At 46.1% G+C, this 15,126-nt stretch overlaps 1 protein-coding gene across 1 annotated transcript in view; it reads left to right on the top strand.

Moving 5' to 3' along the window:
* Positions 1–15,126, top strand: part of LARGE1 (LARGE xylosyl- and glucuronyltransferase 1) — a 539,877-nt gene that overhangs the window by 246,661 nt on the left and 278,090 nt on the right. The window contains exon 4 of the mRNA XM_042947656.1: positions 14,633–14,715. Coding sequence (XP_042803590.1) covers positions 14,633–14,715 — 83 coding nt within the window. The remainder of the gene's footprint in view (positions 1–14,632; positions 14,716–15,126) is intronic.

The raw sequence follows: 15,126 nt of genomic DNA, 5'->3' as shown, positions 1-15,126 counted from the left end.
AAAAGATAAAAATCAAGCTCCTGCCTCGTACTATGTCAGGGGTGACGATATATATTAGAACTAGAGGCAAGCTCTAAAATGGTTGTTATTGGCATTAGATTTCACTTTTAAGTGTCAAAACATCCCAACTAACCATGGCTTTGAGTCTTCTCTTGAAGCTTAAGAAGGCTGGAGACCTTTTGAGTGGGGATGTCTGTTTTAGGGATACAGGCTTCCTTTATGTTTCGCTCAGCTTGCTTGACTGGCTTCCCAAGGGGGTCTCATTGTCCATAATGACTGTCCCAGCACTGGTCATATCTGTGCATGCCATCCAGCAGGCAGGAAAGAAGCAGCGTTAAGGCAGGGCATGTCACCCTCCTTTAATAACACGTGTTAGACATTTCACCATCTGTTCCCCTTGGAGCACGTTGTGGAAAAACATTACTGCAGGGCTGTTGGCAGCTGCCATCTAGCTGCAAGGGAGCCGGAAAAGTTGGGTTTTTATCCAAGGAAACCATGTTCTCTGCTAACATTTTGGAGCTCTGCCACTCGAGAGAACAGATGTTAGGGTTACAGTGAACATTGCCTATCACATGGGTTGTGCCCAGACTCGGTTGTGACTAGAATTGGGTACCCAAAATGCATCTTCTTGGGACCCACCCTCAACCTATTACTTGAGGATCTCTGAGTGCAGGCTGCAAGAACATGGGCATTAAAGAGATCTGTGCAGGTGATTCGAGATAGTGGGGCATGTTTGGAAGCCGCTGCTTGAAGGCACAACATAAACGATGGGGTTCTCTGTATCCCTTTGCTCTTTGAAAGATAAAGTAGCACCATAGGAATTAAGATCTTGGGATTGTTGATTCTCATCATAACTTCTCTTTTTAGTCTTTTGACTTGCACCTGGGAATTAAGATTTCTTCATTTTTCTTTGCTTTCCCTGTGTGTCTTGATAATGTTACTTCTTAGGCCCTTAAGGTTGGTTTTGGTAGAATTATCTGTGATGAAACCCTGGTCCTGTTCAGAGTTTCCGTAGATGACTTTGAAAGTCTTCATCTTGCTGGCATCTTGTCTCAGCGTGGTCTCCTGGGTCCACACTTACCATGAGATGCTGACTTCATACCCATTCCAGTATAAATGCTTTCTCTGTCTCTATCACTCGGTGTCTTTAAAGATTTCAGTGAAGAAGCCATAGAAGCAAAGAAGAAATGTCAGTTAGTGGCGAGTGGCGTCAAAGTAGAAGTCTCCCTTCGTCATGACACTTTGCGATTACAAGCGGCAAAGCTGGTCCTGACACCCTGTCAGAGCACAGTGCCTCATAACCGAGGATGTTGTCATCCTCTCTTGTTGCACTGAAACTTCTCTGGGGTATGACAAGTATTTCTGAAAAGTCTTCTGTAATGATGCCAGGCTGTCAGCCGAGATATCTGGTGATGGAAACAATGGGCCTTCGCCAGTCCCTGTGCCCTCTTATCGTTCCTAATTATGTGGCCTTCAAATAGCTGTCCATTTTATTCTTGCCTTTCTCTGTTGTCAGGGCAATTCTGTTTCAGCAAGGCACTGGTTTTTGTGTGCCATGGAACTTGAAGCAGAATAACCCTCTTTGATCTCCACTCGGGCCAGCGTGTGTGTGGCTCTGTGTATTTTTCTTGCATTTCTGGTTCTGGTGTATTCTGAGAGTCCGCTCTGGTGCAGCTGAGAAGTCACGGAACTTGGAATCCAAATTCCTGACCAGGTATGTTTGCTTTGTCAGTCACTAGTCATGTGAGCTTGGGTGATTCAGTTACCCTCTTGTAGTCTATTTCATCATTACGAAATGAGAGTTATAATATGTTCTTCCCAGTGCAGTTGTAAGGCCGAAACGAGATAGCGGCTGGGAAACTAATTCTCCAAGAGTGTCACATATACTTACTCTGGGTGGTCCACTTTCCTAATGCTGCCTAACACACACCTAAAATGTAATGGCTTAAAACAATAGTGATCATTTTATTAGCTCTCTGGTTTTTTGGGGTCAAGGATTTGGAAAGGGCTTGGGTGAACAGTTCTGGTTTGGGGGTCCCTCATGTAGTTGCCATTAGTTCGTGGCTGGAGCTGAGCAGCGAGGGCTGGAGCAGTGGGCTCTGACCCAGCATCCTTCTTTCCTGTTGTAGACTCAAGGCCTCTCTATGTCTGCCCCTATGGCTGGTTTGGGCTTCCTTACAACATGGCGGCCCCAGGGCAGTCGGCTGCCTCCGTAGCAGCTGAAGACTAAGTTACAAGTACTCCAGTGACCAAGATACAACAGAAGCACTTTTTATGACTTGGCCTCAGAAGTCACACAGTATCACTTCTGCTGATAGTGTAATCTGTTAGTTGAAACTAGCTCAAAAGCTCACCCAGTTTCGTGGGTAAAAGGATACACATTTCTCATCTCTCAGTGGGAGGAATGTCAAGCATTTGTGGATATACTGTAATATGGCAACAATTAATATTGTTATTATGGGAGATCAAGTGAATTGTACTCTCTGATGTGAGACCACCATTAGGGAAGTATGCCTCTCCTTCTGCACTGTGCTTTGAGCTTCATTTCTTAGTATTAATGTAGTAGTAATAAAAGTTAACATTTACTCAGCCTTTAAAGTAGATCAGACACTATGCTAAAATTTACATAAAATATCTCATTCGGTCCACACAGCAGCATACTTTGTTTTACCCATTAGAAGGCTGCTAAGAAAGGTTCAATAATTACTTCAAAGTCATACTGCCTGGAAGAGGCGGAGGTCAAATTTAAACCTAAGCAGTTTACTTCTAGAACCTGTGCTTGGAACCATTGCACTCCCGCTCTGTGAATTAGAGTGCCCGGGACCCACACTTACAGCCCCAGTCTGGCAGGTGCCCCACCTTGAAGGCTTCAGGGTGACCAGGCATGATGGAGGTCATCTTTCCCTTGGGGGCTACAGTAGCCCTGTGAGGGATACTCATTTCTCAGTAGGTTGAGGCAAGGGTATGTCTGTTCTTATAAAAGAAGTTCTGTTTTAAATTGCCTTCCAGATTGTGACTGCATTTGTTAACTTAGTAGAGGTGTACTGTTTTACGTTAGGCATTATGTTTATAAAACTTGACATCTTGCAGCTTCATTTTCTGGGCCCCTAACTAACTATATGGTATTTCAATCTATTGTTTTTACTTTGAGGATTTTATGGAATAACTCAGCAGTAGAGGGCTTGCCTGCCATCCTCCTGTATACATGTTGCTCTTGGAAGATGCTGTTGCAACATTTGGATTCAGATTTCATTAGCTTCATAGGCGGTCTTTGGGGCTCCTTCAAGGATGTAAATCTGCTAAAATATCTTCCCTAAATGTCAGGCCTTGGAATTAGGGAATGGGTACAACTGGAAGAAACTTAGTAGGATTTTCTTACGTGTTGATTTTCAGGGAACCCTAGCTCCTACAGCGGTAACTTAGGTTACCTCCTGTCCCCGAATCTGGTAATTACTGTTTCACACCAACTTATCCCCCAAACCCAATGGCTTCAAGTAACAAGCATCTATTTGTCTTACAGTTTATGAAAGTCAGGAATCTGGGGGCAGCGTAGTCGGACATTGTGTCTGTAGTTTTCTCATGGGGTTGCAGTTAAGATGTCTGTGGGGGGGCTGTGACCATCTGTCAGCTTGACAGGGACCTGCTTCAGAGACGGCACAGAGGCATGGCTGGGACCTCAGTCCCTTAGGGTTGCTTGAGCGTTTTCACATTATAGCAGCTGGCTTCCCCCCCGAATAAGTGCAGAACAAGGCAGAAACCACAGTCTTTTTTTTTTATGATCTAGCATTGGATATCATATACCGTTACTTCTGCCCAGTGCTATTGGTCATACAGACCGACCCTGATACAGCATAGGAGAGATTATTCAGGGGTTACACAAGCTGGCAGGGATCTTTGGAGACAGTCTTGGAGGTGGCCACCTCACCGTGACAATGGCAAGGGGCCCTGTCTCCTGCAATCTCTTGTCTGTGCTTACCCTGGAGCAGTCCTGCCTTGATCTCTTTTCTATATTTTACTCTCTTACTATATTTTATTTCTAAAATGTACCATTAAGAACAACAAGTAAAGGTACAACCCTCTCGTGTTAAAGATGATGAAGCTCAAGTTGAGCAAAATAAAGGATCTGTCCTAATTTTACACAGTTGCCACCAAGGCCGAAATAACGAATGATTCTAGTGGTTCATTTCCACGTTCCTGTGTCTTCTACCCTCTTGTATGGGAGGAAGGTGAAGGAAGCACCAACGTTTGACACAGCAGAGGGAATTGGGCAGCTCCAAAGCCCTCTTTTCAATAGTGGGGGAAAGACTATCCCAATCCTTACTTGAAGGAGAGTTGGGGATAAGGGCAGAAGGAAAAGAAACTGATGTCTGACTTTCAAGAATATTTAAGGCTCAATACCGTGAAGGTGGCGGACCCTTCAGCATACTGTAAACTCTTACATTAATAGTAACACTACTGATTTCTGATACATCTCTCCTACTTACAGGATGCCAGGCTCCTGTACGATGATGAATCATCTCAGTTAATCTGTCCAGATTTCTGTGAGTTGAGAAATTTTTACCCCTTCTTTATAGATGGAGAAACTGAGGTTCCATTAGGTGCTAGTGTATCTTGAAAGATGGGGAGGAGTTTGTTAAGTGAGGTGAAGGACTAGGGCGTATTAAATCGAAGGCACATTACGGAAGCGAAGAAACCCAGCGAGCCATCCAGCTTGACCGGGGCACGAACACCACGAAAAGAAGCGGGCAGGGCTTTTGGTGAGAATGATGCTAACCATGTCTGCTTTCACTTTGTGAGCAAGTGTTCGCTATGTGTGTGAGCTCCTGCACTCAGTCATCCTGAATTTATAGCTGTGGAAGCTTGGGCTTGGTGAGGCTACGTGGCTAAAAAGTGTAGGTCTACATTATAAATCTTCTTTGTTTTTAATTGTGGTACGGCAGAGCCACTTAACATGAAATTTACTCTCTTAAAAAAGAGATGTGTGTTTCAGTAGTGATAAGTATATTCACACGGTTGTTCAACAGATCTCTAGAACTTTTTCATCTTGCACAATAAACTGTATCTGTTAAACAGCAACTCTCCCATTTTTCCCTCCCCCTCCCCCCAGACCCTGACAACCACCCTTCTGCTTCCTGTAAATGTGTCTACTTTAGATACTTCATATAAATGGGGCCAGACAGTACTTGTCTTTTTTTTTCTTTTAATGTTTGTTTGTTTGTTTGTTTATTTATTTATTTATTTATTTATTTTCAATATATGAAATTTATTGTCAAATTGGTTTCCATACAACACCCAGTGCTCATCCCAAAAGGCGCCCTCCTCAATACCCATCCCCCACCCTCCCCTCCCTCCCACCCCCCATCAACCCTCAGTTTGTTCTCAGTTTTTAACAGTCTCTTATGCTTTGGCTCTCTCCCACTCTAACCTCTTTTTTTTTTTTTTTCCTTCCCCTCCCCCATGGGTTTCTGTTAAGTTTCTCAGGATCCACATAAGAGTGAAACCATATGGTATCTATCTTTCTCTGTATGGCTTATTTCACTTAGCATCACACTCTCCAGTTCCATCCACGTTGCTACAAAAGGCCATATTTCATTCTTTCTCATTGCCACGTAGTATTCCATTGTGTATATAAACCACAATTTCTTTATCCATTCATCAGTTGATGGACATTTAGGCTCTTTCCATCATTTGGCTATTGTTGAGAGTGCTGCTATAAACATTGGGGTACAAGTGCCCCTATGCATCAGTACTCCTGTATCCCTTGGGTAAATTCCTAGCAGTGCTATTGCTGGGTCATAGGGTAGGTCTATTTTTAATTTTCTGAGGAACCTCCACACTGCTTTCCAGAGTGGCTGCACCAATTTGCATTCCCACCAACAGTGCAAGAGGGTTCCCGTTTCTCCACATCCTCGCCAGCATCTATAGTCTCCTGATTTGTTCATTTTGGCCACTCTGACTGGCGTGAGGTGATATCTGAGTGTGGTTTTGATTTGTATTTCCCTGATAAGGAGTGACGTTGAACATCTTTTCATGTGCCTGTTGGCCTTCTGGATGTCTTCTTTAGAGAAGTGTCTATTCATGTTTTCTGCCCATTTCTTCACTGGGTTATTTGTTTTTTGGGTGTGGAGTTTGGTGAGCTCTTTATAGATTTTGGATACTAGCCCTTTGTCTGATAGGTCATTTGCAAATATCTTTTCCCATTCTGTTGGTTGCCTTTTAGTTTTGGTGGTATTATTTATTTTTGAGAGAGAGAGACAGAGTGTGAGCAAGGGAGGGACAGAGAGAGAGGGAGGCATGGAATCCGAAGTGGCTCCAGGCTCCGAGCTGTCAGCACCAGAGCCCAATGCGGGGCTCAAACTCACAAACCGCAAGATGATGACCTGAGCTGAAGTCGGACACTTAACCAGCTGAGCCACCCAGGTGCCCTGATGCGCATCTTTTTCAAAACAATAATTTTACTTCTTGTTTGTTTTTAAATATCTTGGAGTAACTAATATCCATATTAATTAATATCCATATTAATTAAGCAATTAATATCCAACATCGGTATATATAGCTCTACTCTACCTTTAATTTTTTTAATGTTAATTTATTATTTAAAAAATTATTTTGAGTTTATGTATTTATTTTGAGAGAGAGAGAGAGAGCATGAGTGGGGTAGGGGCTGAGAGAGAGGGAGAGAGAATCCCAAGCAGGCTCCGAACTGTCAGTGCAGAGCCCAACATGGGGCTCGAACTCGCAAGCTGTGAGATGATGACTGAGATCAAGAGTTGGACGCTTAACTGAATGAGGCACCCAGGTACCCCATTAATTTATTTATTTTTAATGTTTCTTTATTTTTGAGAGAGAGAGAGAGAGAGAGAGAGAGACAGAATCTGAAGCAGGCTCCAGGCTCCGAGCTGTCAGCACAGAGCCCGATGCGGGGCTCAAACTCACGAACCGCGAGATCATGACCTGAGCCAAAGTTGGACATTCAACCAGCTGAGCCACCCAGGTGCCCCAGTACTTGTCTTTGAGACTAGCTCGTTTCACTTACCATGACGTCCTCAAAGTTCAGTTATAGTGTGAGACAGGATCCCCTTCCTTTTTAAGGCTGAAAAATATTTCACTGAATGTATAGCCCACATTTTGTTCATCCGTTCATCTGACACTGGACACTCGGGTTTGCTCCCACCTCTGGGTATTGTAAATAATGCTGCAGTGAACGTGGGTGTGCAAATATCTCTTTGAGACCCTGCTTTCAGTTCTTTCGGCTATATACCTAGAGGTGGGATTGCTGGATCATATGGTAATTCTATGTTTAATTATTCCAGAGAACACCATATTCTTTTCCACAGCAGCTGTACCATTTTATCCTCCCAGCAATGGTGCACGAGGGTCTAGTTTCTCCACATCCTTGCCACAGATTGTAAATCTTTATGTATCTGATAGTCTGCTTCCTCTGCTGGGGAAGTTGACTGCAAAGTGATCACCAAGGACTTGGCAAGAATACATTGTGTGGCCGTTTCTCCCCCCGCCCCCACCTCTGCCTCCCTGTCCTGTAGCACCTCTGGCTTAGTGCAATGGTAAGACACACCTGAGACGGAGTTTCATGTGCGGTCTATGAAGGTGTGCCCTTGGGACCGGCGCCTGAAGGCTCTGTGGGGTTTGTTAGAGGTAGCTGCCCCAGCAAACACTTCTCTGCAGGGAAGGTAGTTCCTGGCAATACATACCTCATTGAAGGGGCGTTTGGGCAGCATATCATGGCGTGTCCACCATGCTTAGGTGATTGCAGTAGCTTCCTGACCTTTCTGCTTCCAGCTTGCTCTTTCTGCCGCCCTCCCCGTGCACCTGCACACAGACATGCTCTGTTCTCAACGGGCAGCTTGAGTGATTCTTTAAAATAGAAGTAGGATTGCTTCACATTCTGTGTCTCCCTCTCTCTCTACCCCTTCCCTGCTCATGCTCTGTCTCTGTCTCAAAAATAAATAAACATTGGGGCGCCTGGGTGGCGCAGTCGGTTAAGCGTCCGACTTCAGCCAGGTCACGATCTCGCGGTCCGTGAGTTCGAGCCCCGCGTCAGGCTCTGGGCTGATGGCTCGGAGCCTGGAGCCTGTTTCCGATTCTGTGTCTCCCTCTCTCTCTGCCCCTCCCCCGTTCATGCTCTGTCTCTCTCTGTCCCAGAAATAAATAAAAAAGGTTGAAAAAAAATAAAAAAAATAAATAAATAAATAAACATTAAAAAAACAAAAACAAAAATAAAAATAAAATAGAAGTAGGATCATGCCATTTCTCAGCTCTGAACCCTCAAGTGGCTTCTCTTTTCACACACAGGAAAAGCCAAGTTCTTCCAAATGGCTGTGAACTCTAGAAGGTCTTCCTCACCTCCTGGCTTTCTTCTTGTGGACTGGTTGCCACGCAGCCTGGCTCCCTCTTTTGCTCCAGGCTATTTCCCCAGCACCTACAGTTGAGTCTGGCACATAGTAGGTGCTCAAGTCTACATTTGCAGAATGGTTGCAGGTTTGGCGAATGTGGGTAGGCTTTTGGCTCAGGCAGGTCAACCTTAGGTAGGGGTGTAACACACACCATGCGTGGCAGGTTCGTTTGGGGCTGTATTCAGACAGTGCACCTGCTCCAAATCCTGGTTAGACTTCTGTTGACTCACCCTAAAAATCAGTCTGCCCCTTTAATATGTCTTCCACATAACATTTGGATTTCTGATTGGGTGAGGGTACTCTGTTCTTTGTAACACAGGAAAATCCTAAAGTGGACCAGAAATATGCAGGATGGAGAACGCCTGGTGGTTCATTCGTTTGTTGTGCGTTTATTAGGCCTTGGCTATGGAGAAGGTGCTCGAAGTCCCCAGTGCAGGGGTGGCCCTTCCTGTCCTCATCCTTGGCCCTGTAGCCCCCGTGGTTCCACCTGCCCTTCCTTGCTGAGCCCCTGACAGCTTGGGTCCCATTACAGTCAGGAGATGTCTACTTTTATTTTTAAATGATTTTTAATTTTTGGAATGTTGACATACCTTAGGAGGTGTTCTACCTTTATTTTCTACAGGATGGAGATAATTTTGTCTTTTGAGTCCATGGTTTTTTGTATTTAGAGAAAACAGAGTTCGATCACTGGCTTCCCAGAAGAGTAGGGATGTCCTGGAGGTTTGTAAGATGATATTAGATGGCTTGTTAGCAATACATTGCTTTCATTTTAATAGTCACATACGTGTTTTATTGAGACAGGGTGGTATGGGTTTCACAGCAGGACTGTGAATTCAACCCCTCGGTTTGCCACTGACTGGCTGAGCCAGAGACACTTAGCCACCCTGTGTCGCTCACTCGTCACCTTGAAATTTGGAAAACGCTGGATGTTAGGAAGACTGCAGAAATCCCCCCGATCCATGCTTTCACTTTCCACGGTTACAGTTGGCCGTGGTCAGGCTGTGGTCTGGAAGCAGATGGTCCTCCTCCTGATGATTCGTCAAGTCAGTGGTAGCCTAACGCTGCGTCAGAATGCGCACGTCATTCACTCATTTCATCTCTGCATGTAGCGATCTTATCTTCTTCCTTCATCACAGGAAGAGTGAGTACAGGACAACATGAGACTTAGGCCACATTTATATAACTTATTATAGTATGTTGCTATAATTATTTTGTGATTAGTTACTGTTGTTAATCTCTTACTGTGCCTAACTGATAACTTCCACTTTATGGTGGGTATGTATCTGTAGGAAAATACATAGTGTATTATAGGGTTCAGTACTATCCAGTCTCAGGCGTCCACTGGGGGTGTCTTGGAAAGTATCCCCTGTGCACTATTGTATATAGAAATTCTACACTGCTCTTAGACAGGATTCACCAAGGATCAGAGAGGTTACGTTACTTGCACAAGGTCACTCAGCTGGCCAGAGGCTGAGCTGCAGCCACCACCCAGCTCTCCTGAGGGGGTTAAAGCACAAAGATGCTGAATAGCTTTTCTTTATGCTGTTGAGGCATTTGGTGAACAGCATTACTTCACGAGGTGCACCTTCTTGCCCTCACTTGTCTGCGTACAACAAGCCAGTGGGGCGCCCATTTTTGTGTCCATTTTACAGACAAGCCAGTGAGGCTCAGGGACATTGAATGAATGCTCCTCAGTCACAAAACAGTAGCTTAGCCTTGATGTTGCAGCTCAGACCAGATCTCCCCATGAACCTTCTTCCACCTCTGTGTCTAGCTGTGTGCTTCTCCCCAGCTGCCTGTCCTCCTGGAGTCCTGCCTCCCCGCCCCTTGCTCCCCCACCACACAATCAGAACGTGGGCTCAGCCTGACTCCTCACAGCACATTGTTGAAATGGGGTTCCGCCCTCTCTCCCATCGCACAGTCTCTCTCGCAGTGTTGCTGGGGGGAAGCACAGCTGGGCACAGTATTAATTACTTCTGCTGGGGCCATACCTTGCCTGCCGTCCCTTAATTTTTTCCTACGTTTCTTTCGGGATAGCAGGAACTTTTTCCCTGCGTCCATATTTGAGAAGATAACCCTGTGGAGATTTTTCTTGTGTGTGTTGGGGTTGGGGGAGGGGAGGCCAGAACACAGAGAATGTTCTTTTTCAGGTTCTCTTGAAGGCTGACACACAGAGAGTTACAAATCCCAGGTGGCCCTGAATGTCAGGAGTGACAGTTGCTCTGGTCCAATCACTGGAAGGCCCTCTCCTCCCTGAAGCCGGCTGGTACCCTTTTGGCCTAGATGGTGCAGGTTGCTCTAGGCTGCAAGGACTCTGATCTCGTCAACATAGGATCCTTCCCAGTGTTTGATGGGGTTGTCTGGTGAGCTGTCTTTCTCCCTCTTCTCTTCATCCCGGGGGACTGCTTCACCTTTCCATCCAGCTCAACATAGTGCCTGGCATATCAGGGACCCCAGGAATGCCCATGTCATGCCTGAATCCTTCTTATAAGTCCTAAAAGTCGATGTCACTCACTCGAACCTAGTTCAGCTACATCATGTCTTCAGGGGCAGCTTGTGGATGTGCTGAGTGCCAGATTCAGGATCTGAGGGAGTGAGCATGAAGCTTTGTGGGCTTTCTCAGAAAGAACTTTTGGTCCATGTGTCTGAGAACTTTGTCAAGCTACTTAAAGTTTATACATACAGCTTCTACATTCTCAAGTTTGTTACATTGGTGCTCTCCTGCCTTTTTTTTTTTTTTTTTTTTTTTCAGCTTAGGGATGGACTGTTTATCTATGAATGCTTCAGAGTCCTCTGTGCTTCCCTTCCAGCCACCGGAACCCATGTGAGGCTAGGAAGGGTCACTGGAATTGGTCAGGCCCTGGCAGGAAATCAGTGGCACTCTTGAAGGAGGCAGGAAGGGTTTAAGGCAGCGCAGACATGCAAACTGGTGAGGGTGGTGAAGCCACTAGAACCCCTGGGCCCGAGGGATAGGAGACAGGTGGCCTAATGGAGCCCAGCAGAATCAGAACTCAGGGGGAGGGTTTCTGACAGGTGCAGGGGATCTAATCTCTCCTTCCGCCTGCCCTCAGGCCTCCCAGTGACCAAACTCCACCAGAAACCAGAGGCAGTGGGAGCCCAATTATTCAGTCTGTAAATGTCAGGCACTTAGGCACAGAGCAAATTGAAAGAGGGTAAGAGTGAGTTTGGAGGCACAAATTAAGATCATCACCCCAGCCCAGTCTGAGCTTTGTGACCAGTAAAGGTAAGTATGACATCTATATAAAATGTAAGCAAGTCTTGATGACTGGCCAGTGGTCACCAAATCTGGTATTTTAGATGCTTCAGTTTGATGGGATGAATGTTCAAGTAGTTTGGCCATTGGCCATCTTTTTTTTTTTTTTTTTTAGTTTAGTTTATTTATTGAGAGAGAGAGAGCACGCACAGGAGGGACAGAGAGAGAGAGAATCCTAAGCAGGCTTTGCACTGCCAGTGCTGAGCCGGATGTGAGGCTCCAACTTATGAACCGTGAGATCATGACCTGAGCTGAAACCAAGAGTCAGATGCTTAACCGGCCGAGCCACCCAGGTGACCCTGGCTATTGGCCATCTTTAAGTCACCACAAAGAGACACTTGAAACGTGGGCTTTGTAGCTTCAAAACCAAGTTATCATGGTGAGACCATATTTGTGGCTCTGCTCTTTCAAGGGACGTTCATCCCTGTCCCCCTACTGTCTCTGCTCTGAAGCCTAACCGCTGACCCATTCTTGGCATTCACTCCCACACCTCCAAAAGCTGGGACCACCCAGAACTCTTCCAAGAGCATGTTCACAGTGCTCCAATTTTCTGCCTTCCTTGGTAGCAGGGCCTTGCTGCTACGGCTCCAGATGATGAATGTATTCATGGTGGCAGGTGTATTGGATGAAACTAAAGAGATTGGAAAATTATGTAAAATGTTTGAGAATGTGCACGCTCGTGCTTTCATTTAATGGGCCCATTTTAAAAAGCCCCTGAACCCTGAAGCCAAGACAAAGTTTGATATCTCAGAGGCCGCATGTTTAAATATTTGCAATTGCAAAGAGCTTGATTCAGCGTGCTTTTATCCATTCTTGTCCCCTTCCTGGTTATGTCTCCTGCGTGCAGGCATTTTCCTATTCACTTCCTTCGTGATTTAAACGGTGATGGTTGCATCCACATAACAGTCTTTCATCCCAAGTCTTTTGGAGATATTATCCAGAGATAAGTGATGGTGTCTTCTCTTCATTTTACAGGTGGAGAAATGAAAATATGCATAAATTAGACTGAGTCAAGGTCGGGTTGGCAGCTTGTGGGTCTGAGTTTCCCTGTACCCTCTCTTTTTCTTTCTAAAAGCAGGGTTTCCTCACAACAGCCCTGTGACCTTTTGGGCAGGGTAATGCCATGTTGGGGGGCTGCCCTGAGCCTTGTAGGGGGGTCAAGCAGCATCCCTGGCCTCTGCCCACTCAATGCCAGTAGGCCTGCACACACCAGGAGTGACAGCCAAAAATGACTCCAGTCACTGTCAGATGTTCTGGGTAAGGCAGAGGGGGATGAATTTTGCCTCCTGTGGAGAACCATTGCCTTCCAGCAGAGTAATTTAAGGTCCTGGACACCAGAGATTGTGAGTTCATTGGTCTGAGGTGGGGCTGGGGCACAGGGTGTATTTTGTAAACCTTTCAAGTGTTTCTGATGTACTATCAGGGTTAAGAATGTCTGCTCCAGAATTCGAATCCCATCTAAGCCCGAGTAAACTTCCCCTGGTGATGTTATGAGGGGTGGGGGTCCGGGGGGGTGGGGAGTGTGGTAAAGTAGGCCTGGGAACCAGAGGTCATTATCCTGAAAGCCTGTCGGGGAGCAACCAGGATATCAGAACTGCTTTTTTATTTTTATTATTGTTTTTTAACTTTGTACTTTGAAGTAATTATAGACTTCTAGGAAGTTGCAAAGGTAGTACGTAGGGTCAACAGAACTGTGTTTTGAACTGGCTGATGAGAATAATGGGGAGTCCAGAAGCCATGCCATGGGGAGAGGGCTGTGAGTAGTTCTGAAGGTGGAGAAGGCACCTCTGGAGGCCCCTCTCTTAATTAAGTATTGGGTGCTAGAGGGAACGTGCTCGTTCTGCAATACTCCCAGGACAGAGCAAGCCTGGGGTGGCTGTTAGGAGGCCGGTTTCAGTCCAAGGTGGACTGTGCTTCGGCGAAAGGTACAACGTTGAGAGGCGTGACCCCTCTATTCTTTGAGCTGTTGTGAGAGGCTGGATGGCTTTCTGTAGGGGCTGCCCTAGAACAGGGTTTCCCAGTCTTTGTCAAGTTGCTACAGCACACAGGGTAGCCGTGCCTGAGGGGCCAGCCCTGCCTGGTAAGCCTTAAGACCTCGCTTCAGGACATGAGTGACTTTGTCCCCTGTAAGTCACTGACAGCACACCAGGGTGCCAAGGGGACCCCATTTGGGAAGCCCAGCTCCAGAGAACATCATCGCTATGATCGGAAGGCTGTGTGCCAAGCGCCATATTTATTCTATTCTTGGTATTGTTCCCTTATGTGCTCCATGACCTCCTGCAGGACGTGCGTCATGGCCCTTGTGTGACTGTGAGATGCCACACCTTTCCCAGGGTCACCCTGGGCTAAAGGAGGAAGCCAGGATTCCTTTCCGGAGCCCGAGCTCTTAACTGCTCAGATGAGATGCCCCATAAAGTCCCCTTCACTTCTCCTGTCTTGAGTTCTTGGAACGATGTCCCAGCTGGCGCCCTTATAGATGTTCATTGGTGTCTTTGCCTGGTCAGGCTCCCCTAACCTGAGTCATCTTGCGAGAACATTTCCCAGCTCTGAGCCATCACTTCTCAGTCTGAGATCCCTGATTGTCACTGCTTCCTTTCAGGGTGTATTTCTTTCTTCTCTCATGTGACCAGTTGTCATTGTCCCCCAGCTTGGGGGCAGGGGACGCACTGTTTGCCTATGTGAGCCGATTGCCCTTTCTCTCGTCCCCAAAATGTAATTGAAAAGAGCCTTAATGGTTTCCAAATGATGATAGCTCCATAAACCAATTAAAAAGGCCTTAATAAAACTCTCTCAAGTTATTTTCCACAGCTGCAGACTATGCCCTTTGTTTTCTAATGATCCCAACAAGAAATGAGGGTGGTTTTTATTTTTCATGTGGTCTGGAACACCAGGAAGGCCCTCTTCCATCTGTTTAACTGCTCGCCCGGTTTTCTTTGCTTCCCAGACAATCCACGTTGCTATTGTCTGTGCCGGATATAACGCCAGCCGCGATGTCGTCACCTTGGTCAAGTCTGTCCTGTTTCACAGGTAAGCGCGGCCATTGTTCTCTGCGGGCTTGTGCGTGGGGCCGGGGCGCGTGGCTCATGCGTGTGATCCATCCATGTCGCTGCCTGCCTGCACACTTCCTCTGGAGAGAGTTAAAGAAGGGCAGCATTTCTCATCAATCACTGAAGCTGCTGTGAAAATATGCTTTTTGTCTGAAACCCTGGGGAGATTATTGTGTTAATAATGTTTAACGGGAGCAGTTAGGTGCTGTCCCACAACGTTTAGGATTATAGCTCTTAGACCTAAAGGGACCTTCAAGGACACTTCAGATTTGAGACTTCCATTTCTTCATTGGCTTCCTCTCCCGACAGTCACCAGACCTCTCTGTTTACACATCCCTGTTGACAGGTTGTGTTATGGACTGAATTGTGTCCCCCTAAAACCTAACCTGCT

This window comes from Panthera leo, chromosome B4 (genome assembly GCF_018350215.1).
Source record: "Panthera leo isolate Ple1 chromosome B4, P.leo_Ple1_pat1.1, whole genome shotgun sequence".
Classification (NCBI taxonomy): domain Eukaryota; kingdom Metazoa; phylum Chordata; class Mammalia; order Carnivora; family Felidae; genus Panthera; species Panthera leo.
Note: the sequence above shows the minus strand (reverse complement) of the source record. Positions and strands in the feature narration are given on the sequence as shown.